The following is a 27,968-nucleotide window of genomic DNA, read 5'->3' on the forward strand; positions in this document are numbered from 1 at the left end:
ATAAAATAAGAGAGAGAGTAAAATTCAATTATCAAACGTGTAATTTACTCATAAAGTTATGTGAGTAAGTAGAAAAATTAATAAATACTTGTTTCGGTGAAACTAACACGATTAATATGCCTAACTCAACGGCTTGGTGTCTCATCTCTTCCCAACAGGCTTGGGTTTGATTTCCGTTATCTTTATTTTTTGAAATATTTTTAATAGTATGAGTGATTATAAGAGTAATATTTGTTTAAAATTTTTCTTAACTATTTACAATACGCGTATACTATGTAGAAATTACAGAGGCTACACACAAGAGCGCACAAATCTATAACCTCGAGGAAAAATAATAATCTCTTTAACTATTAGGACCTCTTGATGGGTTCCCTACATTTGAAATTAACGCACGCACACCATATAATAATCATTGAAAACACATTAACGCACGCACGAACCTAGAGCATGAAAGAAGAATAACAATTTCTTTAACAATTAAGACATGCTGGTGTGTTCTCTGCAATTAAAATTTTCTTAGATTTTAATCTTATATTAAATATATTTTATTTTCTTAGATTTTAATCTTATATTAAATATATTTTCTGGTGAAAGTAACACAATAAACATGGTTAGCGTAGTGGTTAGGCTCTTATTTCTCACATATTTTATTCTTGTATGTTCCTTAATTTTCTAAGAATATATGATTAAAATCATATGATTACATGATTTTGAAAGAAAAAAAGAAAGAGTGATAAAAATATAAATGAAATAATAGGTATTAAATAGTATAATAATCTTTTGAGAAAGTTTATTTCTATAATTCATATTTAAAGTTGATTCTCATGAATCAAGTAGTTTTCGTGGTAAAAGAATTGTTGGTATCCCTTGAGGACAAGGGTTTGAGTATTAGGAGCGTGAATGTTCAATATCAAAAAGTTAAAAGTTATCTTTAAACATATATTGCCTTGTACTTATCTAGATTAATAAAAATTTAATTTTAGTTTTATGGCTGGTTTTTTTATAAATTTTACACGCCAGTCAACTGGTAATTAAAATGCATGGGAAGTGACAAAGGATTAAAAGTGGTCAAGATAAAAGAGAAAGGATCATTATCCTTAAAGAAAAATATTAAAAAATTATATAAAATTTATAAATCAGAAAATATAATATTAAATCATTAAAATTAATAAATTAAATATATATATAAATTCTTTGATGTATGAAATTATGATTTTGATATTTCAAATTAATTGATAGAATCCACAAGTAACTCTAAATATCTATTATATAAATGTAGAGATATATTGGCATTGATTTCAGAAATGGAGTTAACTTGTGGAATTCATTTTGTAATAAAGTTGAGAATGAATGAGACTCAGAATTTCTGGTGAAACATTAGATGAGTGTAGCTTAGGTTCAATATATATTTAGACAGAAAACTGCAGGATGCAATTAAGAACATTGTTTTCAGGGCATTTGCAAAGTCTTATTCACTATCAATTTTCTGGTCTGATTCAAGAGGGACATGGGAATATGACTGCTCAATATGGTGCGTGTATTGGGATTAGTGCTCACTATCCATACTTTCAAACATATCGTTTAGACCTTATGATCACCTCGAATTAGTAAAAATAAAAGTAAAGGATACAAATAATCCTTACCGTTTGAGATTATGAAATCAGATTTTATAATATCCCAGTCAATAGGTTAACATACAGCTCAGACTGTCGTCAAATTTTTAACGGAAAAAGATGAGTTTGGAACAAGTCAGATGACCAATTTATAACTTTTAATAGTTAAAGGTCTCAACAAAACAACTCTCTATAGTTGAAAGACCATTTTGAATAAAAAAATCAAATTGGATTTTAGAAAATTAATATCTAACACAATAATGGTGTTTTATTGCAAACCTTAACCCATTAGTAAAATTTATGAAATTTAAAGCGGAACTAGAAGAGATAATAAATGGTCTTACTATGATCCCTTTAAAAATGGAGAGACATCAATCAATGACCAAGTCTAAATTTTATGCTTCTGGAATTTTCTCCTCGCTAAATTTGTAATTTATTTTTATTTTTCAAACTTACATTTTTTTGAATTAATCACTAGTATCTGATCTATTGACCACTAATCTATATCGGGTATTTCAGAGGCGAGAACGACCCTCCCAACCCAGTTTGCTCTATTCGCAAACGTCAGAATTCGAACCCTGACATTACTAAGGACATAGTGTATCATCCTACTAGACCAACATATTATTGATTCAAACTTACATTTTATTCACAAATAAATCAAAAACCACAACGCGCTGGAGTTAAACATTTAATGTTCTACCAAAGCAACTACACGAGCATTGAATTTCGCATTAAATCACCGAAATATCAAAAGAAATTAGTAGAAATTGATGGCAGAAATTGCAACAAAATTTTTCTGGTAAGAGCAGATTAATGCATGGTTTTGCTTTCAATTTGTTGCAAGTATATTTTCTTTCTGTAAAATAGTATGAATATAACACATTTAATAAATATTCATTTTTTACCACTTAGTTATAGTTAAATAATTAATAAGAAAAAAAAAACAAATCCATATCTAATCATAAAGTTTTCTTAGTTGCATAATTAATGAGAAAAATACATTTCCAAAACAGACGTGCATTATTAAAAATCTATCTGCCTTCAACTAAATGCAATAATTTCGTGTGCCCAAAAATTTAATAAAGTCAAACATGCTTTTCTCCTAAACCAAGACCTTGATTTCTATACGAGCAAAGTTTGAACCAACATTGTTATATTCATCATAGTTTAAAGTATTTCTATTTAATTTGTATTGTTTAGATTTTTCTAGTTTCGTGTTCGTTTATTTACTTTTAAAAGTATTCATGTTTACTTATTTAACGTTCGCAAACATGTTCGTTTAACAGTTACAAAAATATTCATTATATGTTTGCAAATATATTTATTTATCGTTCGCCAACATGTTCGTTTAATGTTCATTTCATTCTGACAACCAACACTAACCTTTTACCCTTTCATTTCAAGCCAAAGAAAATTATGTCACTAGTCCTTAAAGTGCTTACAATTTCACAATTTGAACTTCAAAGTTACTTTTACTCACTTTATCTCATGCCTTTACCAATATTTAAAATATAAAAAAGAAAAAGAGAATCGAATAAACGAGTCGATAAACGAACTTCTTTGTGAATATAAACGAACCGAGCACATATATATTATTGTTCGTTCGTTTATTAAATAAATATTAAAAAAATTATTCATGCTCATTTGTCTAACTTAATAAACGAATATTATACGAACAATTCACGAATAATGTATACAAAGTAAACAAAATATGTTATAACATACTAAATTCAATTCAATATAAAATAATAATTTATAAAACACGTAAAAATTATTTCTACAAAAATTAAAAAAGAATCATAATCACTATCGTACTCTAGGCCGAAGCGACTCACACGTGTAGAAATCTACTTCTAATGGTTGTCTACTTGTATTTCGAAGCAATTAATGTGGCCATTTATTTGCACGCCTTTCCCATTTTTATTGAATTTCTCACTCTCCCTCCTACCATAAATAAATATGCAAAACAATAAATGAAACAACTAACTATAACAAATTAAAGCATTGGGTTAATTTATTTCTTTTAAATTGAAATTTAATTAATTCAACATTAATACCACTTTAATTTTATTAATTTTTTTATATTTTTCAAAGTGGGTATAATACTCAACACTTATAAATGACTCATTCATTGTTATATAAACAAGGGAAGAACAAAAGAAAGCCACTCATTTCCTCCTCCTCAAGAAACCCTCTTTGGCTATGGCTGCCGATGTTAGCTATTTACATAGAGTTTTAAGCAGGTACAAGGATGATCGAATGGCGAGAAACGAATCCGATGGAGCAAAATCAACGGCTTTGATCACCAGAGACTTGCTCGGAGGTGGTGGCTCCGCCTTGATCAATATGAAAACTGATCAATCAGAAGAATTTGATCTTGACCTTCAAGTCCCTAATGGATGGGAAAAGCGCCTAGACTTGAAGGTATCTTGAATTTTCTCATCTCACAAGTAATGAAACGATTTCCTTAATTTTTTTTTCATATAATAAGATCATGTATGATAACTTATTACTTGATTTTAATCATGTTAACCGGATGCAAATATGATTATTTTATTTTTCTTTTAGAAATATATTTTGGAAATGAAATGATCATTTTCATTTGGAAATTTTCCTCTACTTTCTTTGATTCACTTGTGCTATATAAAGTATGATTCACTAATTATTTTTTAATGGTTGCAGTCTGGCAAGGTGTACTTGCAAAGATGCAATTCATCAAATTCTTCACAATCATCGGATGGAACCAAACACCAAAACAATCGAACAGTGTCAAAGCTTCAAGATTTGAACTTCCCACCGTCGCCCTCTAAACCTTTGTTAAACCTTCTCGATGAGACCAACTTAGAACTTAAACTAGTCCCATCGTCTTCTACCAATTATCAAAGTGTGTGCACACTCGATAAAATAAAATTCGCACTCGACAGAGAGAGAGAAAAATCCAATCAAGAAGCGGTCGTTTTCATCGTCGTCGTCAACGTTGTGGAAGTCATCCTTGTCACCTTCGTATTCTTCATCCTCATCTTCAATCAAAGATTCACATTATGTCGGTGATCAAGAGAGGTTGTTCTCATTGCCGGTTGCAGCCGGCTGCCCCGGATGCTTATCGTATGTGATGGTGATGAAACATAACCCTAGATGTCCTAGGTGCAATACCGTTGTTCCAATGCCTGCTTCCAAGAAGCCTCGCCTTGATCTCAATATATCAATTTGAGAAGAAAAAATTTGAAGTTATTCTAGCTTTGATGTCCAATGCTTGACTATAATTTTGTAAATGATATGGATAAATTAAAGTTCAAATATTGGCAGAAAATGGAAAAGGATGGCAAATACCAAAAAAGAAATATAATTTTAATATTCACATATTCATATATATTTTACATTATTTATTGTCCTACTCAGTGGTCTTAACCTACATAGTAATTCTTAAATTTCTATTTATATGATGTTCTTGGATTGTGTTTCAAACGATCCAATAAGTTATTAGGCATTGTTTATAGTTTAATATTTGGGGTAAAGTATATAAATGGTCTCTTGATTATATTGTTTTATTAAATTACTACATTAATAGAAGTTACAAAAGGGTCCTATGACTATATAATGTTGCTTTGTTGAGTCCCTCAACTATTAAAGTTACAAAATGGTCACTTGACTATTTATTGTGTTCCAAACTCATCATTTTTCGTTAAAAATTTGATGGTCGTCTGAGTTAGACGTCAACAAGATGAATGAAATATGAAAGTTGTTTGAGATATTAGAATCATATTTTATCATATCACAGTCACATGTTAACATTTAGTTCAGAATGTCATTAATTTTTTAACAGAAAAAGACGAGTTTGATACATAATAAATAGTCAATGGACTTAATAAAGTAACACTCTATAGTCAGATGATCATTTTATAATTTTTGATAATTGAAGGACTAATTATAAAGCAGTACCCTATGGTCAAAGAACCATTTGTGTTTTCACTCTAATATTTATTAGTTTGAAGTTTGAATATATATTTGATGTTATGTGAGCGTATATGTGTATGTATTGGTTGTGAGCCAAATGATATAACCTTTGCCATGGTGGTATCATTTTTATTATTATCGATATATATCAATAGAAAATAAATTGAAAGGAAAAAAAAAACTTAATTATGAATGCCTCAAGTTAGGTGCTCTTGTTCCCAGCGATGGACCTAAGCAGGGGTGGGTAGGATAGTCACTCTTAAAATTTTAAAATTATTATATATTTAAAAAATTTTCTATTTATTTTTTATTGAAAATATACTTTCGTCTCTCTAGAATTTTATAAGTTTAAGTTCACACACCTGAAATTTTATAAGTTCAAGTTCACACCTTCGACATAAAATCATGCATTCCTCCCTGTGTTTGTTTCTTATAATATATTTCAATATGAGCCTTTCAAAACGATATTGTTTTGGAAAGATTGTTCGTATTCTAAACAACATCGTTTTGATTATCTAGTATGATATTCGACCCATACGTGAACTAGATCCACAACCAAGATCTGTGTTTGAAATCTTTGGATAAATTTCAATTTTGGTCTTTCCGCTCTTGTTCCCAACGATGGACCTAAGCAGGGGTGGGTAGGGTAGTCACTCTTAAAATTTTAAAATTATTATATATTTCAAAAATTTTCTATTTATTTTTTATTGAAAATATACTTTCGTCTCTCTAAAATTGTATAAGTTTAAGTTCACCCACCTGAAATTTTATAAGTTCATGTTCACACTCTTAACATAAAATCATGCATTCCTCCCTGTGTTTGTTCCTTATGATATATTTCAATATGAGCCTTTCAAAACGATATTGTTTTGGAAAGATTGTTCGTATTCTAAAACAGCATCGTTTTGATTATCTAGTTTGATGTTCGATACCTGAACTAGATCCACAACCAAGATCTGTGTTTGAAATCTTTGGATAAATTTCAATTTTGGTCCTTCCGCTCTTGTTCCCAGCGATGGACCTAAGCAGGGGTGGGTAGGGCAGTCACTCTTAAAATTTTAAAATTATTATATATTTCAAATTTTTTCTATTTATTTTTTATTGAAAATATATTTTCGTCTCTCTATAATTGTATAAGTTTAAGTTCACCCACCTGAAATTTTATAAGTTCATGTTCACACCCTTAACATAAAAATCATGTATTTCTCCCTGTGTTTGTTCCTTATGATATATTTCAATATGAGCCTTTCAAAACGATATTGTTTTGGAAAGATTGTTCGTATTCTAAAACAACATCGTTTTGATTATCAAGTATGATGTTCGACCCATACCTAAACTAGATCCACAACCAAGATGTGTTTGAAATCTTTGGATAAATTTTAATTTTGGTCCTTCCGCCTTTCTAACTGTCGTAATGTTGACCCGTTTTGTTTTAATTAATATTATTGTGTTCTTTTAACTTCATGTTTTTTGCAATTTAGTCCTAACATGGTGGTTTATTTATTTTATTTAAATTTTGCAATGTTTATTTTTTCTACGTTATAATTATTTGTTATAACTATTATTATTAGCATTCTTTTTTTTTTCATTTATTTTAAAAACAAAATAATAGGTACTCAAACTCAAACTCAGCTACCACTCGAACTCACAAATATGAATTTCCCTTCCTGGTTTCACCAATTGAGGCACCTCTCATTGGTTTGGATTTAACTGGTTATATCACTGGTGATACTCCCTGTCCACCAAAAACCATAGTCTCGACAGAAAAGAATGATGCTCATGAATCTAAAGAAGTTCCGAATCCTGAGTACCATCTTTGGGTACGGCGATAGGCTCCTCTCTTTCAGAAATTGTTGTACTGGTGATGGCTAAATGTGCCACGTCCATGGAAGCAATGAACAAGTGATTGCTGTCTTTCTAGCAAAACAAAATCGAGAGTGATAGCACACAAAAGATCCTTGACGATGTTGACGCAAGGAAACAAACCCGTCGTTGAATTCCTTCAAACCGCCAAGACCTTGGCTGATGAACTCGCCCTAGCCCAAGCCCGATCCTTGATGATGAATTGGTGATTCATATCTTCAGCGGAATTAATCCCAAACTGAATGGTGTTGTCACTGCATTGAAAGCAAGGGAAACAACACTCACTTTTGAAGAGGTTTTTGATAAATTAATTGATCACGAGAAAGACTTGAAACGGCAAGAAGAATGGCTCATCACACCTCTTAGTGTGAATTATGTACAACGAGGAAGAGGTAATCATGCTTCGCGACCACTAAACAAGGGAAATTACCGTGGTAACAATTTTGATCCTAACTTCAGAAATCGAAAGAAGCAAACTTTGGCCGAAAATTCTGTTCAAGGTCCCCAACGTTCAACCTATCAACTTTGTGGTAAATATGGTCATGATGCCAAGAGATGTTGGAGGTACATCGTAACTCAAAATCAGCAAGAGCAGGCAACAAAACGTATACTTGACATACATGAGCGGTTCCACATGGAGGGAGCCAAACCTACCTCTACACCAATGTCTACGACCACTGTGATCAAAGCCAACGACGGTTCAGGCGTGAAAAATGCCACTGAGTTTCGACAAATCCTAGGATCCCTACAATATGTACTTTTGACAAGACCGGACATTGCGTATTCAGTAAATAGATTGCAACAATACATGCATGGTCCAAAGGCCAGTCAATGGGCAATGGCAAAACGTATCCTTCGCTATCTCAAAGGTACAGTAAATCACGGATTATTCTTGAAGAAAGGAAATGCAACTACAATAACAGCATTTAGTGATGCTGATTGGGGAGGTAACAGAGATGATAGAACCTCTACAAGTGGCTATGTGGTATATCTAGGTGACAATCCGATCTCTTGGAAGTCAACAAAGAAAAGAACCGTCGCATGGAGCTCAACAGAAGCAGAGTATCGATCTCTAGCTAATGCCGCAGCAGAAGTCAAATGGCTCATCAACTTGTTACAAGAATTACATATTCCGATCGAGAAACCGCCAAACTTACTATGTGATGCGACATACTTGAGCGCCAATCCCGTCTTCCACTCAAGAATGAAACACGTAGCTCTAGACCATCACTTTGTACGGCAACAAGTACAAGAGAATGAGTTGAAGGTCCAATATGTTTCCTCTACAGAACATTATGCGGATGGACTTCGGAAACCTCTTTCCAGGCAACGGTTCGAGCATCTATGGAACAAGAATGGCGTCCTTGATGGGAGCTCATTCTTGCGGGGGCATGTTAAGAGAAAGTCTACGGCCAAAAGATCAATCGAAAGTTGCTGCTCCAAAATATCCTAATTACATGCAATTACTATTAATTCTCTAATTGTAATTTGGTTGTCATATTACATTTTTTATACATTGAAATTCACCAAAATAATTATTAATCACAAAATTAATAATAATCTAACTAAATTAATTTATCTTTTACTTTTAAGGTCTATACTTAGAGACAAATTTTAATTCTAATTTCTATTATTCGACGAAATATAATTAACAAATTCCAACTCCATTGTACGCTATATTTCAAAAATTAAGAAATTTTCCTTTTTCCCGATCATTACTTGTTAATAATATCTATAATTTTTTAGATTTCAGATGTCATTCCTATTACTTTTTTTACAATATATTTATCTATTAAACTATTGCATAAACTTTTTATTCAATTCATCTGTAATATAGGCAGATGATAAAAAAGGGATGGTGATGGACCGAGAAAATGAAATAAAATATGGTTATGTCATATAAATGTTTGAAAACTGCATTCACCTAAACTTGGTCACATATATTATGGTTGCTGCATGAAAGCTAATTAAAGGCCATTTACTAGACCAATTCATTAATATACCTAACCTTATTTAATGAGAATTTAATTTCATCATGGCCTTTAATGTCCTTCTACCTACCTTTCGTTTGTGTTTTAATGTTTAGTTCCCAATACCAATCCTTATATTTCTTTTCAATTAAACCAACCTCTAGTTGGCCTAATTAATTTTTGATGTGAAAATTAAAAAAATTATATTCATTAATTATACATTAATTTTAATTGAAAATAATTTAATAAATCCAATTTCTTAAATAATATGGTGATATATGTCACAATTTTGTGATGGGGTGAGAGAACTGAACTTGGGTATTAGAGTGGGTTTACATTTGGCAAAATTGGTCCAACAGGTTATGCGGCTAAAAAATTTAGCATATTAAATTATCTTCAAAATTAATTTGAGATCTACGATAAATGTTACAGTAGAGGGTAAACTCGTCTTGCCCACATATCGAGTTTTCCCTATTAATATTTTTTTTAATTTAAACTCATCATGTCAATGTGATGAGTTCAAATAAAATATACTTTTTTATTTAGATTTTATCACGTAGAATTGACATGTTTCAATAAAAAATTATATACTTCCCAAAATAAAATATCTAGTGTTGCAAATGCTAGCTGGAAATCAGACCTGAAGTTGCTCATCTCTTCTCGGGTCAGGTTTGTGGCCTGAGCACAAGGCAAGTCTGGGATAATTTGCGTGTTGATGCCCCTAAAATTCCCTGACACCATCTGATCTGGTTCTCTAGGCGCATTCCCAAATTTAGCATTGTAGCATGGATGGCAATGCTTAATAGATGTCTACTAGGGTTAGGCGTACATATGGGCTTATCCATTGAAACTGACATGTGTTTCCTGTGTGGCACTGCGTCAGAAACAAGAGAACATTTATTTTTGAGTGCAGCTTTGCTAAGGAACTATAGGGATCCATCCTTGATCTATGTGGCATTGAACGTGGAGTTAGCAGCTGGAACGGTGAGCTGACCTGGACTGCTCGTTTTTTTAAAGGCAAGTCTCTTCTTGTTTGGGTTCTAAAACTTGCTTGGACTGGTCACATAAATGGTATTTGGATGGAAAGAAACACCAGATTATTTGGCAAAAGGGAAGGACATCAAGAAGATTATTCGAATCCGCCTGCAGTATTCGGCTTTTAGCATAACAGAATCGACCAATGCTGCTATGTGTGAAAAATGGGGTATTACTTAAGAAGAGTTTGTTATGTTGCCTTCTTTTCCTACGCAACCTGGGTTAGCTATGTTTGTTGTCATGGTTATGCTTAATTGTATTGTTTATTAATTTTGGACTCTGTATTCTGTAGCAGTTTCCTACTTCTTGGGTAATGAAATAGAATTATCCAAAAAAAATCTAGTATCGTATTAGACTAAATAATTAATCTGTCTACGATATTGGGACAAAATTACGTTTACATTTACCTTAACCAAAAACCAAGTTTATTATTTAATTCAATGTTAACAATCAATTACATTTAGTTTAATTTTTGGTTGATACATTAATATAAAAAATATATAAAAACGATAGGATCACAAGAGTTCAAACTTGGGATCTAAAAGATGTAAGAATAATATTTAACCATTGAACCAACTTAAATATTTATTTTATGATTTTTTAAAATTTACATTTATGTTAAATTGTGTTTGATACAATTTTTTATATTTTAAATTTAATTTTAATATTTTTTCTTTTTTTTTTTTACAATTACATTTATATAACGCATACTAGTTTTAAACCTAATTATAGTTACCAAATTTATTCGAGTATAAGGCAATACATTTAATTCGATGTCACTTTTACTCATACAATTATCAGCTAAATTTTAAATAAAAATAGTAAGTTAGTATGGATCTAAATTTTAAATTTGGAATTGGGTTTGGGTTTTTAAAATTTGAGCCTTAAAATTCAATTGTGATTTTTGAATTCGGATGGGCCATTGGACCCTTTGTATCTCGGATTATTATTTTTAAATGTTTTAATTATTATAACATAGGAAAATACATCGTCTAAGGAGTATCGATGAGAACTACTAACAATGAGTACCATTAATTTAATTTATAAAACCTTAAAATTATAAGATATTCAACGTGTAATTATCAATTAAACATTTAAACGTAAATTATTTAAAATAAACGATTAATTACATTATTTTTATAATCTTATTTTAAATAATAATTAAATCAGACATTAACCCCTAAATTAAAAAATTTCTAATTATTTTATTTTGACACGACGATAGTAGCGGTGGTGGCGACGGTGGTAGCAGTAACGACGACAGTAACAACAGTGGCAACGATGACAGTGATGGCGGTAACAATAACGACGACATCAGCGATGATGACTTAAAAAAAGAATATAAGTTTTTTAATTTAGAGATTAATATTTTGATCTAATTATTATTTAAAATAAGACTATAAAAATAATATAATAAATATTTTATTTAAAAATTTACGTTTAGATTTTAACTAATTTATAATTATATGTTGAATATTTTATAATTTTAAATTTTATAAATTAAATTAATAGTACTCATCATTAATGATACTAATCGGCGTTCGTCAAGCGTGGCAGAATCATCTTATAATATAAATATACGTGTGTGTGTGTATATATATATATATATATATATGATATTTTATTATTATTACATTCAGAGGATAAAATATATTAAAATTATAAAAATAAGAAAAAATCAAAAGGGGTTAATGCAATTAATACATCGATTTACTCTTACAGCCGACACCTCTTACAGTGGACACCTCCTACACCCCATTGTTAAAGACTTATTCTACATGCGACACTTAAACACTTATTTTAGTTCTAAGACCGACTAAAACCTTTAAAATATATATACGATAGAAACTAAATGAAGTAGAGAAAGAAAAACAATATACTTCAAATAAAAAATAAATAAAAAACTTTGATATTCATATTTAAATAAAGTTTTATTAACTTTAGAGAATACTTTATAAAGTTTAATTTAATTAAATTGAGTTAAAAAATTTAAGTTATTTAAAGAGTTAAAAAAATTCTAAATTATTTGAATTAACAAGTCATATTTTACAACTCTAATTTAACTTGAAAATTTTTTGAGTCGAGTAGAGTTATTCAAGTTTCTATGCTAATTTTATTATAATTATTTATGGTATTATGGTAAAGATTAGTTCTAACTTTCTCTACTTTTTCTAAACATATAAGATATATATATATATATATATCATATTCTTTCCACTAAGCCTGTAAATGAACCGAACGAACATGAACGAGGGTATGTTCATGTTCGTTCGTTTAACTTTAATCGAACACAACGAACGAACACTAAACAACTAAACGAACGATTTATTATTCATGTGTGTTCATTAAGAAACAGTGTTCGTGTTTGTTCATGTTGTTTGTTAATATGATAACGAACACAAATGAATGAACGAACATAAACAAACAAAAATATAAAATTATTTGGATTATATTTGAGAAGAGTTTTTTTCCTTTCCTTTGATTCGAGTATTTTTGTTTGGGTTTAAAATTAACTGAGCTTTAAAATATTAATGGGTTTAAGGTTAAAATTTATTAGTTCTTAATATTTCAAACGAGCATGCAGATTGGGCTGAACGAACATAAACAAACGAAATTAAACGAAACAAAAATAAAATAATATAAACGGACATAAATGAACGAACATAAACTAACGAATTATCAAACATTTACGAACATAAATAAACGAAGTGCCCTTTGTTCATTTAATTAAACAAACATAAAATTTTGTTCATGTTCGTTCTTTTAACAAATAAACGAACTTCCGCCGAACGATATGCTAAATGTTCGGTCGTTTACAGGCCTACTTATCACATTATAATGTTATTTATATATCAAAAAATATAAAATTATAAAATATATTCATAATTGTCGCAACCACCTTTCGGGTGGGCCCAAAATTTGGCTTCGACTTAAATAAAATATTGGAGTCGCCACCGATCGTTTATTTTTCGTAAAAAATTTGGTTGATCAGATATCATCTTACCTGATCTGCGTTTTACCAGAAATATGTCGGATTCGGGAGTCGATTACAGTCAATGAATGATTAGCACCCTTGAACATCCCTTTCGGTACCATTTAATTTGTCGGTTGTCTTAATTGCGAAAATTAAAATTAAAATTTAGAGATTCGATTATAATAATTGACCTTTTTATCAATTAAAATTATCCATAAAAATCATAAAAAAAAGTAAAAAAATTAAACTAAGAAAAACAAAGAGTTATTATTAAGATCAAAATGTATAAAATAAATAAATAAATAAAAGGGAATGAAAGAGAATTTATAAAATAATAATAATAATAAATTAGAAATAATTAAAATTCACGGATCGAATTAATTCTAGTAATGAGCTGCAAGAGAAAAACAAAAACTTAAGGGATTAAATAGCAAAAGAAAAAAAATTAAAGTACTAAAATAGCATAAATAAAAATTAAAGGATTAAAGTAGAAAGATCTAATAATCAATATGAACAAATAAGATCTTCAACAATCAATTTAAAATAAATACAGGGGCCTAAATTGTAATAAAATCTAATTATATAGGTTAAAGTGCAATAAAACAAAAGATGGTAACTAAACAAAAATAAACATGGATCGAAATGTAAGGAAATAAAATAATCTAGGCTAAATCAAAAACTAATAGTGATTAAAATAAAGGAAATGAAAGCTATAGGTATAAATCATTGCAAAATATAATATATTGGTGATCGAATTGAAAATAATGAAAATAAAGTGCCTAAAATAAAATAAAATAAAACGTGGAGGTTCGGTGACTAGAATGTAAAAACAAGGTAATATTAGAGGACGTAAACGTGATTAACCTCACAAGTTTGGTGACTGATTTTTAAAAAATGCGATAATGGAGTGGCTTAAACATAAATAGTTCAAAATTTTAAGAGACTAACATAAAAGATGACAAGAAATTAAAGGGCCCCTGTGTGAGGTTAACTCAAACTTAAAATGAAATCATTTTTTACTTCCCCCAATTCCGGAACGCGTGAACCACTTTCCCTTCCCCTTTATCTTAATTATGTGCAATGAACTCTCACATTTTCTTAGTTTTTCTTCCTCCTCTCACAACACTCATCGCCGCTCACGGTGGAGCCATAATCCGCGCCACCTCGATAAGTTTCTAACCCATTTTCATATATATATATTTGAAAGCATTGAATATAAACGACAAAAAAAAAAAACTATAAACTAAAATCTACTACCTTAATTGCATTTCAATAACTAAACTAATAAACCGAAAATGAAATCAAATTAGAAAATACCTCTTTGCTTTGAAACAAATTCGGTTCTGTTTTTGATTCCTGAAGAATTCTTTTTTTTTTCTGTATTTTTTTTGCTCGTTCTTTGCTGAAAAACCGAGAGGAACTCCCCCCTTTCCTTACATTTTCATTCGGCTATTTATAACCCTTATTTTACATAGCTTTAAATAAAAAAATAGCAACTTGATGTGACCATGCTTTAGATCAGATTTCACATGCATTTTTATCCTTGTGAGTTGGCAGGAAACATGCATTAGTGGAAGCTTGGTTTAATGCTGGGATGAGGACAAAATCTGTGGTCTACAATAATATTATATTTTTCTTTATTTTGAGAGTAAAATATTATTGAAAGTATAAAAGAATCAAGGAATTGATGGGAAGAAAGAATCTCAAAACAATTGCAATCAAAATACTAAATTAAGTAAAATACAATATTAAGAGTCTAAATAGAGAGAGAGAGCATATTTTTAGTAAAAAAATAAGAATTGAAGTACATATGTGTTCTTTATTGGTTTATGAGCATGTCGTTCAAATTTGATAAAAAGTGACTTAAAATAAAAGATAAATTGAAGAAATAAGAAAATTATGAAAAATTGAGGGATTAAATTAAAAAATAAAAAACTTGTTATCAAAAGAGGAATTGAGAGTAGATATATATTCTACAATGGTTTAGGAGCATGTGAATCAAATTTGGTTAAAAATGAACTTAAAATGGAGGAATCAAAGGAATAATGAAATTAATGACTTAATTGTAAAATTGCCAAAATACATTGTCAAATTCTCGATTTTTCGAGTAATTTGAAATTTCCAAATTTCAACTCGAATTCGAAAATAGAATTAATAATTTGAGTTGACTCGAATAATTCAAAATTAAAAAAAAATGAGTGGAGTGTATGTACAGAGTCAAAGAGTGCATACCATAAACCTTCATGATTTCCAGAAGTGGCAAGCTGTTCTTATTGACATTGAACACAAATGAAAGCTGCATTAATTTTAAATTTTAATGTTATTAAATGATTATACAGATGACTGGAATCGACATTGTCATTGATTTTTTGAAGAATCATGTTACAATCTTCTGGAAAGTATCAAATGTGTTTCCTGTTTCTGACAGTGCATTCAACAGGTCGGCCCTGAGGGAATCGTTTTGCGTCTTTGCATTAATTGTAAACCATGTAATTCTTTTGCACCCATGTCATTACTTTCTGACTGGAAGAATCCATCTCCTGCGAAAACCAGGCACTGTTATTCGACGAATTCGAAGGGCAGGAAGAATCTCCATTAGACCAGACACAAGCATTAGCAGTGAAGTTCCTGAAAGACGCTGTGAAAGGTGCCTGGTTTCAATCGGTCTTCACTTGGCCTCCTCTCGTGGCCCAATCATCCGCATTCCATAGGCTACAATACATTCTCATGGCTTGGTTTTTCGGGTACTGAACACCAGCTTGTTCCAGGTTTTTTAACTCTCTAATCGGTCTACCATCTACATAGAAACTGGAACAAATATTTGTGCCAACGTTGAGAAAAGAGTTGCAAGAACGAGATGACAAGAATGGATGTTGATAAATCTTTATATATACTTACAGAACGTGTCCGGGATTCCAGAGAATCGAGTAAGTGTGGAAATCAGCAGTGGGGTCGAACCACGGGTAGAATCGTTGCTCCCTGTCACCTTTGCCTTTCGTCTAAACATTAGTGTGAACGATGTACGGATCACCACTCAGGTTCCCCAAGAATTCGAAATCGATCTTATCCCAAGACGATCCTTGTGATTTTAACTGCAGCAAACGAGCAGAAAACCGTCTGTAATTAACGAATTCGTACAAAAAAACAAACTTTCGAATGTACTATATAATCAATTATATATAAAGTTACTTACGTCGTAGGCAGTGCCTGGCAGAGCTGCCAGGCACAAGTTTCAGTTGCATATAGAACTTCCCGTACAGAAATTCATTCTTGGATTGGAAGCCTGAGCCAGAGGCTTTATCGAGGGAGAGAGTAAGAAGCTGGCCATCGTTGAGGATTTTTGCACTACCATCTCCCCATGTGACATGGACATCCCGGTTAAAGTTGCCCGCAGAAGCAACCATTAAAGTTTGAACCACGAGAGCACCAAGGAGAAGCATTTGTAGAGCGTTTGGAAGAGTGGAAACTGTATCCGTTGGCTGTAGTTTAGACTTTAGGGAATTGATTTAAGATTGAATTGTTACACTATGAAAGATTTGAGGTTGTGGTTATTTATTGGAGCGTAGGGAATGTTTATTGGATATTGTAAAATTGGTTGTTGGAATGATCTACGAATTGGACAGCTGGATGGCATAAACAAGCACAATATTATAACAGAGTCCAAATGGAAGGGGTGTTCTAGGACCTATAATGTATAAGATTAGCTGCTTCCCAGGTTGTAAATGTATGAGTCATCCTACCCAGAAATAAGCGCGTGTTGGGTGTTCTAGGTATATGATAGACTCATATACTTGGGGACGATCAAGGGTTGGGTCCAATCAGATTTTTAGCATATTTGAATTTGATTAAAATATTATGTTTTTCCATTAGTAAAATTAGCGCAATAACAATGATGCCAAAAATATTTTAAAATATACCGTAAGTAGAAATTTATTTTAGATATATAATATTTATTACATTGTTTTACAATTCATCATATTTACGTGATGTGTTTCAATTATAAATTATTTTATTAAAATTTATCGCGTGAGCATGATAAATTGTCGAGTTTCAATAAAATATGATTTTTTTATTAAAACTTATCATGTTTCTTTGACAAATTCTAATAAAAGAATATATTTTATTGAAACTCATCATACTCATACCCACGTGATGTGATAGATCTCAAAATATATTTGAAGGTACCAATTTCGCTAATTTATTATTTTGCCTGTATTATTTACTTGATTTCATCCTTTCTATTAGTATTTGATTCAAATTTAAAAATATTTTATCTAATTTTATTTTCAATTTATCTTCTCATGTTTCTTCTTGTTTTCTGTCAAATATATTTCAATTAATTTTTTTAGCTGAAATCTGATTCCCTGTAACTGAATAAATGAATTAAATGATTAGGTATATCCTTTAATTTTATCAGTTTATTCCAGAATTAACCGTAAAAATTAGAGATCGTAATCTCTCATAAATGTATATCCTTTCAAAACATATGCATTATTCATTGTACCAAAACGAATCAGTCTTTTATAACTGAAGTCCAAATATGTTAAGAGTGAAGTAAACAAATAGTCTCTCGATTATAGGAATTGTTTTATTGAGTATTTCTATTATTAAAAGTAGTAAAATAGTTTTCTGACTAAGGATGTTGTTGAGTCTGCAGACTATTAAAAGTTACAAAATGACCGTTTGATTATTCATATGTTTCAAACTCATATTTTTTCATTAAAATTTGGCAATCATCTAAGTTGGATATTAACTTATTGACTAATATATGATAAAATTTGATCCAATAAATTGTATTTCGTGGATTGACTTTCCGTTTACATTATATCACCAATCTAGTGCTTGAAATACAACCGTGTTACCAATAGACATCGTTAAGATGATTTTATCATATCTTAGTCAACAAGTTAATATCTTTTTCCTGAAAAAGTACGAGTTTTGAACAAATGATTAATAATGTGATAATAATATAACTTTTAACAGTGAAGAGACTCAATAAAATAACATTTCATAGTTAAAAATTATTTTAAAATTTAACAAAATAATATTTTATAGTTAGAGACGATTTGAATACTTTACATATATATATATATATATATATATATATATATATATTAAATAATATATATTTATACGTTAAAAGTTGTAATAACCTGTCCCAATTTTCAACCTTCCCGAAATACCCTTTTCTCCGGTGCCTATTGTTTCTGGCAAATTATATAAAAAAAAACCTACCGAGGAAATTAAAAGGAAAAAAAATCAATTTGGGTCATTTTGGATTCTCCTGAGTTCCAAGAAAATAAAATAAAAAATTAAAGGTTTTTACAAGCTTTGGTTTTCTTGGAAACCAAACAAAATTTTTTTGAAGCATTGTTTTAATAATTTCTAAAATGAAAATTGAATCCTAAAAAAAAAAAAAACAACTGAACTCCGCCATTGTATTCAATCCTCTTTACACTACCAAGTACTACGAGGGAAACCCCCCCTAATTTTCCTTTACTTTCCCTATAAGTTTCTATATTTACACAAAAAGATCTCCCGAAAAGAAACGACGTCGTTCTAATCTACTACAAATCCAGAAAACAGTCGTCGGATAAAGAACGGAGGAGATCCTGGAGGTCACGTGACTCGGCCCCGAGCCTCAACGCTTCCATAACACGTTCAAAAATCAGCACGTGACACGGAATATGAAGTACCCCTTTCTGGTTATATCCATTGGCCGACTTGTTGAGCAAGCCAACGAAAACCGGATGGTTGAGCAACTCCGCGTTCACCACGAACCGTTCCATCTCTTCCCCGACGTATACCGGCACGTGGCCCTCGAGTACCGACCGGCGCAAATGCTTTTTCAAAGAAGCGACCGCGACACGGAAAGATACGGACCGGAGTCTGACCGCGGTGCGATGGCGCATGGAGGCGGTATCCGAACGGATAAGTATGTACTGCTCGGAAGTGTCGGCGAAACGGGTGAAACGGCGGATGAGTTGCTTCATAGGGTAATCAATGAAAATTAAAGAGAAAGAAACGAAGAGAAGAAACGAGAAGTCGTCGGGTTTAAGCAATTGTCAGTTTGTAATCGTCGTCGGAATCTGGAAATATTTCTGTTTGCTTGGAGAGAAGATATGAGATTAGAAGCGAGAGGAGAATTGGGAATATATAAGACAGAGGGGGGGAGGTAATTAAAGATAGAATTTTCAAATGAAGAGAGGAGAATGGTCGAAGCTACCACATAAAATTAATGAACAAAACAAAACAATATGGAAAAAAAGAGAGAGAGACAAGCTTTAGTCCAAAGCTTGACAATTAATTGATTTGAAAACAAATAGGAGTCCAGCCGTACATGTCCCATGCTACGGACATAAGTATTATAATAATTGTGTAATAGAATTGAAAATTTTAGTCAATATGTGTGCAACAATTTCTTTATTCACCTTAGCCCACAAATTTGCAAATGTTGACCGACTCAAGCTTGAGATTAGGGCAAGATCGGTGCCCTTCCACCTGCTCCGCTACCACCATTTCTTTCTAGAATTTTGCTTTTATAATTGTGTTGTCGAAATCAAGAGAGACTTCACTCCCTTTGTTTTTTGAATTAATCACTTCTACATCCTCTATTCATCGTTAATTCAAATCGAGTGTTACAAAGACTCATTTAGGATAATCCTCTTAACTTAGAAAAGAACAAACATGAGACACAAATTTTACAGATTTTGATCGGATTTTTAAAAAAAAAATCAAGTTTCGATCAAGTCGGGTTTGGTTTTCTTAAAGTTATGTTCGGGGAGGATCCAATTCAGGTTTAGGATAAAAAAATACCCGACCTGACCCGACCGGAAAAAATTATAATTTTACCTTATATATTTAGGGATAATTGTAATAATACACCTTTGTATATTGTTTCCTTTCAATTAAATACATATTTTTATTGAATAAAAATAATATTTTTATTGAATAAAAATAATATTTTTATTGAATATATCATTTCGGGTCAGATAGAGTTCAAATTTTATCTCAAAAAATTGGGTTGGGTTCAGGTCAAGTGGAAGGGGTATAGTTTTCGGGTCGGGTGAATGATTTACATTTTTTGAGTCAGATCGGATGGATTGAAAAATCCGACTTGATCTGACCCATGCCCATCCCTAAACCAAATTTACTCTATATAAAAATCATCATAATTCAAACATTTGACCTTATTTAAAGAGACTAGTACCTCATCCCACTAAATCAACTCATTATTGTTGTTGATGCTTCACTTTGTTTTTATTTCATTAGACCTTTCTAACAATTTTATGTCAAGTTGTACCATTCATGCCGCGATACCACAACTACCAAAATGATAAGTTTCAAACCTCATGAAATTCTAGACTAATGCTTCACTTGGATTCCTTTTAAGATATTTTTTTATATTTATTTTACGAAATATAATTCAAATTTATAACTAATGTTTGTAACGTTTCCTTAAAAATGTTGAATTGGAATTCTCTCATTAAAATGTAATGTGCCTTGTGATCACACTCTACTCATTAGTCTTTATTTTATTTTATACCATGTTTACATTATATTTAACCTTTGAACCCCAGTTATATTAAGACTCAATTAATATGTTAAGATTTTTTTTGCTATGATACATTAATTTGCACAATTTCTTTTAGGCTCAACAACGAAAAACTTACTCCGACTCTTAAAATTTGTAAATTTTTTTCTCAAGTTATGACTTTTTAATTACAAGGGAAAGATGTGTTTGTCATATGAACTATTTGATCCCACCTAACATATGAAAAGTTTTTATTGAAATTTGATTATTTGAAGTGATAGAAAGCCAAGAAGAGTTGTTGGGTTAACAAGTAGGGATTGAAGTTGGTGTGTAAGTAAAGAATACCTGAAGAATTGAAGTTTGATTAACAATGAAATAGCAATCTATAGGACCTTACGATTAACCTTAGGGTGCGTTTGGTTCACGGAATGTAAGATTACCAGTGGGAATAGAAGATACCAGGGAATAGGATTACTGGGAATGTTGTATTTTGTGTTTGGTTGGTTTAGCAGGAATATAAGATTACTGTGTTTGTTTAAAGGAATAAAAGATTATTGAAATGTATATTTGACTAAATTGTCCTTATTATATATTTGTATAATATTACAAATTGTAAAATTTATATATTTTCTTTAAAAAATTAAATTCATAATATATAATTTTTTTACAAAATAAAAAATATAAAAAAGGTTTAATGAAAGGGTAAAAAAAAATTTAACCCCTGAACTTCATATAAAATTTTAATTATAGACTTTTTTTTGTAAATCTAAAATAATTTAAGGATAAATTTGTAATTTAACCTTCGTAGAATTTTTATTATTCAATGATAGAAGAAGGATATTTTTGAAAAAAAATAAAAAATTAAGGGTATTTTAGTCCAAAACGCCGGTAATGTTACAATACCTAAGTGAAGGGACGTAATGACATTCCCGGTAATATACCCCAAAAAATCTACTATTGGTAATAAAACATTACCGGAAATGAGATTCCTGGCCAACCAAACATGAGAATGTGGGATTCTCATCCTATGGGAATCCCACAATCCTTGAACCAAACACCCCCTGAGGGTCTGGCCTATAAGGCTATCTCTCAATAATATTTTTGAATTAATTGCACCGTACGTCCTCAAACTATAACTCTTATTTTAAATTAATCCTTAAACTTTTGAATATTTTAATTTTATCGCTAAACTATGACTCTCGTTCTAAATCAATCCTTAAAGTTTTGAACATTCTAATTTCATCCATAAACTATATTCCTCTTTCTAAATTAGCCCTCAAACTTTTGAATATTCCCATTTCATCCCCAGTTTCATCCAAATATGTAATTAATTTCAAGCATAGGTTAACCCAAGTTTATTATTTTTTCAAACAAACTATATATAACTTGGCCTAATGATTCTATTAACAAGGGATTCAATTAGTATATATGTATAGTTTGGGATGAAGTCAAAATGTTAAAAAAGTTTAGGGGTCAATTTAGGATAAAGGTTATAGTTTGGGGATGAAATTGAAATGTTCAAAAGTCTGAGGATTAATTTAGGATGGTAGTCATAGTTAGGGATGAAATTAGAATATTTAAAAGTTTAGGGATCAATTTAAAATAAAAAATATACTTTGAGGACATATAATGCAATTACTTCTAATATTCTTATAAGATTTAAATTTGATTTCTTATCAATTCATTAATTCACCGACTAATTAAGGATGCTCATATTTATCTCATATTATTTGAGTTTGAATCTCGACATTTATCTTGAAAATATATATTTTTTTAATATAATATATTTTACCATCATCTAATATTTGTTGATTATATATATATTGATACATGCACAATATATTTTCTTAAATATATAGTCGTGGAAGTTGGAGTTAAAATGACCCAAACTTTCCAATAAGGAATAGTGGTAGAGGAGATGTGAAATTTGAAATTTGTTTAGGTTAACACATTAGGTTTGAACTTTAGGATGACGACAATTTTAGGAAGGACATTTAAGATGAAACTTTAGAAATAAAATTTTAGCTGCATCTTATAATTGGAGTTAAAAATTACATCTGTTTAAAATATAGTCATAGTCGGTCGTCAATATTCAAGGCCGGAGCCCAACGATTTTATTAATTATAATATATTAAAATCCTAACGTGTTATTGAAATTATGAATGAACATTCGATCGAGTTGAGTTAAAAAACTTTAAGGTATTTGAATTGATGAATTCTATTTTATAACTCAAGTTTTATTTTATTTCTTTTAATCGATTCAAATTATTCGTGTTTTTGTTTAAGTTTAATTATAAATATTTATAATATTACAATACTATTTTATTCTAATTTAAAAGTTGTTATATAATCATGTACAATACAATATAAAAATATTACACTCTGCAACTAATTAAAGTGAGATGATACAGTACATTAGAAAGAAAAAAACAGTGATCAGACAACATATTTTTAGAATTTTCTTAGTACAATACAAACACACCAATTACATTTATTTTTATTATTGAAGTTATCCAATAGATTCGACCCGACAACATATGAATATAGATTAAAGAGCGATAATAACACATACGGCTTGTATGAAAGTGAGGACAAGGAGCGCAATAGAAGCAACCGGAGCGACACTTCTCCACAAAGATGAAAAGTAGTGTAGTCTGAGCTTTGAACTGAATTGTGAGCATTGAGGTCCCTGAAAGTCTCCGAGTAATGGTTATTATCCTTGGGAGGAATATGTTTGCAGAGGTTGTTGAATAACTTTACCACTGCCGTGTGGTTTTCCAGCCGGTTGATGATAATTCTTTTCTGAACAAGTAAATCCACATCAGTAGATCTGATGAGATATTCCATTAGAAAAACGTAGTCACAAACGTGGGTTTCTTTTGGATAATAGCTCTGCTCCCACCCCATTATGTTTCGGAAAAATGGTTCAGTCCACTCATCTACTTGCGAGCTTACCATTAGTTTTGTTAAATTTTATGTCAAGCAAGCATTAGCTTGAGCTCTCTCTAAACTTCACGCCCGTTCCACACAGTAGAGTTGCACTGTATAAATATTTAGTTATTTACCTGGACCCGACCTGATTCTACATCTGAGTTGTCCTCTGTCGTTTGGCATTTAAGCAAACAACGAAGACCATATAAAACCAAGGCAAGCTTTGATCCATTTGAACAAGGCTTTCCAGCTAAAGGATTTGCTATTGCTTCCAGGGCTGTCAAATGAATATTGTAGCTGAAGCAAATCAGTAAAATGCTTAGCACCCTCCAGCTTGGCTATAAAATCAACACGAGGTTGGTTTGGTTTAAATAAATCAGTGATGGATATGTTTTAGTTGAAATAATGGCGGAAGAAATGGCAGCTGAGATGAATAAACGAAGGGTGATCGGGTTTATTAATAAAGGCAAGCTCGTATATTTGTTTAAGAATAAACAAGGGAAGTTGATTGTGAGCCAAGAGCAAGTCTCGTCTGACATTATGCGTCTTCCCGAAGCTATCCAATGATACTTGTGTAAAGACAATAGCACCAATGATGACGAATAAATTAAAATTTAGAGCCTTAATTTAATATTTTTGTATATATATTTTTAATAATAAAAAAGAGGCTTTGAGGGTAGTGGCTCCCGAGACATAAGGTGGCTCCGTCCCTGTTAGTAACTATTACTTGCTTGATTTCATCCATAAATCTATTTTCTTTCATTTGATTTTTAGTTTTCTTTTTTAGATTAATTTAGGGTGATTATAGGTGGTAATATCTATTTTAAAGCCTCTCAATTTTTCATAATAAAAGCTCAAATATCTTGTAGTCGTTAATACTTAAATTCGATACTTCTAAAGATAACAATTATCTCTTTAATATTTTAGTTATATTAAGATTATGTTCACTCATATTAATAAAAAGTAGTCAATTTTATTTCAATAAAAAAGTTTCATATTTTTAATACATTTATAAGTTTTTTTTTTAACTTTTTAGTTTTAATAATTTATCATTTTGTAATTTTTCCTAAATTTTACTATTATTTTTGAAAAAACTTTTAATTGTATTTTTATTAAAATGACAGTATACGGGCACCGTGTTCACCACAAACATAAAATAAAATAAATAAAGGCATTGTGATTCACCCACAAATATAAAATAATAATACATAAAACAACCAATAAATGACAGTATACGAGTAATTTTCGTGAAGGTTCAGTATATACAATAAATATGTTTTACTCACTCTATAATATAATTTGAGATTTCAACTCTTGATTTAGTCAAGAAGTTGGCTAATTCTACAACAAGTTATAAATAATTTAGGGTAAATTACTTTAAATATCACTCACATTTAAGCTAGGACTCGTTTTATCACTAACATTTTAATTTTATTAATTTTAGCATTAACGTTTACTTTTAAGTACAATTATACCACTCCACCGTTAATGATCTAATAGGATGATGACATGACAGTCGTGCGCTGTGACGCTGGTACCTCACCAAAACGAGATTATTTTGACTTGACTGTGTTTGGTGCTAAAAACTCAAAACGACGTACTTTTGTTTCGAGAAAATTTAGTAGATAATGCAAACGAAGGGGAGTTGAACTCAAGACCCTTTGAATTAAAGGCTAGGCTAACTTAACTAGGGCTGTAAATGAGACGAGACAGATCGCGAGCTACTCGAGATCGACTCGATCTTGACTCGATAAATACTCGGATCGAACGGACTCGACTCGAGCTCGAACTCGACTCGAGTTCTTAACAAGCCATAACGAGCTACTCGATACTTGACTCGAAAAGCTCGTGAGCAGCTCGAAAAAAATGTTATATTATAATTTTAGATTTTTTAAAATTACATTATTAAAATATATTAAAAATACAATATTGATGAATAAATATTCTTGAATTGAAAATTGTTAAAAATTATTTTGAATAATTTTTTTATATATATTTTAAATTAATAAAAAAATTATTTATCTAATGACAAATATTTAATATATTTGTAATAACTAATTTTTTAAATTATTATTATATTTTGAGGTTTCGAGTTCAAATATCATAAATATCAAGGGTTTGAGCATTTAATATAAATATAATATATTGTGCTTACCTCATAACTAATTTTTATTTGATAATAAATATAATATAATAAAAAAATATGATTCAATTTAAATATTAATAATTTAAAAAATATATATCAAAACAAGTATACTCTCTATCCTTTCACTAAGCCATCACATTCCTTTCACTAAGACATATATGCACATTGAATGTGAATTTACAGTTGTCCTAATCTACTGTTTGAAATTTGGATGACCAAAAAGATCTTAAAATGCTAAAAGGAAGGCTTTGCCGCTAAGTTTTAGCATGCTCACACCAGTGGCCTAGCAACAAAGTAACAAACTACATACTGTCGGTGTTCGGCAAATAAATCAGAAATGAAAAAAGTAAATAACTGCAAGGCTTCTTCGATCATGATATCATGTATTTGAAATTTTGTTAAACTGACTTAATTAGACTTATAAGAATTTACAAATATAGAAAACAACTTGATGGTTCACAACTAAACTTGAATACAAATATAAAATGATGGAAAAAGAAGGCTCACTAGAAGTTTCATCCTACAGGCTAATGAGTCATCATAAAAATATATAAGAGAAACTTACTTCCCACTTTCCAGAATTGAATTACCATATAAACAAATAGCAAAATTGCCATCAACTCCACTCAACCCATTGCAGTTCGTCATCTACAGCTGCATTAAGCCATATCATTGAATTGATAGTTTCATATATTAATTAGGCTACAAGTTTTTGATGAATTCCATTCTGAGGTGATAATGCCTCACCCAGAACATAAACTATACATGAGAATCCTAATAAAATGATTAAACAAATCATTTCATTTTCATTAAACCCTAAACCCTAAATCCTAAATTATAAAACCATAAACCTTAAGCCTTAAACCTAAGCCTTAAACATCAAATCCTAAACCTTAAACCCTAAGGCCTAAAACATGAACCTTAAACCTAAATGTAAACTTAAAACACTAAACTATAAACTATAAACTATAAACCCCAAACCCCAAACCCTAAATTATAAACTATAAACCTTAAACCCTAAATACTAAACCTTGAACATAAATTTTAAATCATAAAACCTTAAACCCTAAATCCCTAAACTATAAACTATAAATACTAAACCCTAAATAATGATTAAATTCAAAATATTGAACAATTGAAAGTTGAAATTAAAGCTAAATGATAAAATTAATAAACAATAAGAGACTTGTTTTACAATAATATATATCAATAATTATATATATTTGATTTGACTCATATCTTAAACCAAATTAACCTGAAGATCTAAATTTTAGCCATAATAAAAAACTAGTCGATTTGTTATTGACACGACCTGAAAATTTATCGATTTGATATTAACCTAACTCAATATTTGATTAGACCTAAACAAACTTACTATAAACTTGAATTAAATAAAAAATGAATTCGCTTTGACATCAATTGAATCGGATATAATTTAGATCCAAAATAACTTTATTCAAACTTGATTCAAACAATCTGATTAGTACCTAAATTCAGTTTCATATTTGCAATCACATAAAATAAATTCCCGTGTCACATTACAAAATTAAAAAATATAACAATAAACCAAAACTACAAGATTTTAAAATTTGAAATTTAATAAAAAAACAAAACAAATTATTCTCTCGGATTAATATAAGGAATTATTCCCAATGACAACATTCTCTTGAACCTCATTCCAACGTTGGAAGCAAACAAGCAAGAAAACCTTAAATCCCGAGCTATTTCTGACAAGCTATATAAACACATTATTTTGGGGAATTTATTTTAATAAAAAAATCAAAATGGAACTTGCTTTAAGTACTTCCAAAATATTTGTCGAGCATGCCATGTATTTTCCTATTATTATTATTATTATCATCAAAATGTGAGTTGTTTCTTTGTACATTTATCAACGTGTAAACGAGCTCCATCACCCCAAAAAAAATCAATTAATAATTGATTA

At 30.3% G+C, this 27,968-nt stretch overlaps 2 protein-coding genes and 1 pseudogene across 2 annotated transcripts; 1 reads left to right on the forward strand and 2 right to left on the reverse strand.

Annotated features, from left to right (window-relative positions):
• The first annotated feature begins 3,752 nt into the window (after window positions 1-3,752).
• Window positions 3,753-4,859, forward strand: LOC120187943. Its single transcript, XM_039191526.1, has 3 exons — window positions 3,753-4,040; window positions 4,299-4,542; window positions 4,604-4,859. The coding sequence occupies exons 1-3, from the start codon at window positions 3,819-3,821 to the stop codon at window positions 4,825-4,827; spliced, it is 690 nt and encodes a 229-aa protein (XP_039047457.1). The 5' UTR covers window positions 3,753-3,818; the 3' UTR covers window positions 4,828-4,859.
• Window positions 4,860-15,814: 10,955 nt separating this feature from the next.
• On the reverse strand, window positions 15,815-18,284 carry LOC120187960 (annotated as a pseudogene).
• A 594-nt stretch (window positions 18,285-18,878) lies between these two features.
• LOC120187950 (auxin-responsive protein SAUR71-like) lies at window positions 18,879-19,557 on the reverse strand. The gene has a single exon (XM_039191532.1). The coding sequence runs from the start codon at window positions 19,403-19,405 to the stop codon at window positions 18,980-18,982; it is 426 nt and encodes a 141-aa protein (XP_039047463.1). The 5' UTR covers window positions 19,406-19,557; the 3' UTR covers window positions 18,879-18,979.
• Between the last annotated feature and the right edge of the window lie 8,411 nt (window positions 19,558-27,968).

The sequence above is a fragment of the Hibiscus syriacus genome, unplaced genomic scaffold (genome assembly GCF_006381635.1).
Source record: "Hibiscus syriacus cultivar Baekdansim isolate YM2019G1 unplaced genomic scaffold, ASM638163v2 tig00116925_pilon, whole genome shotgun sequence".
Lineage (NCBI taxonomy): Eukaryota > Viridiplantae > Streptophyta > Magnoliopsida > Malvales > Malvaceae > Hibiscus > Hibiscus syriacus.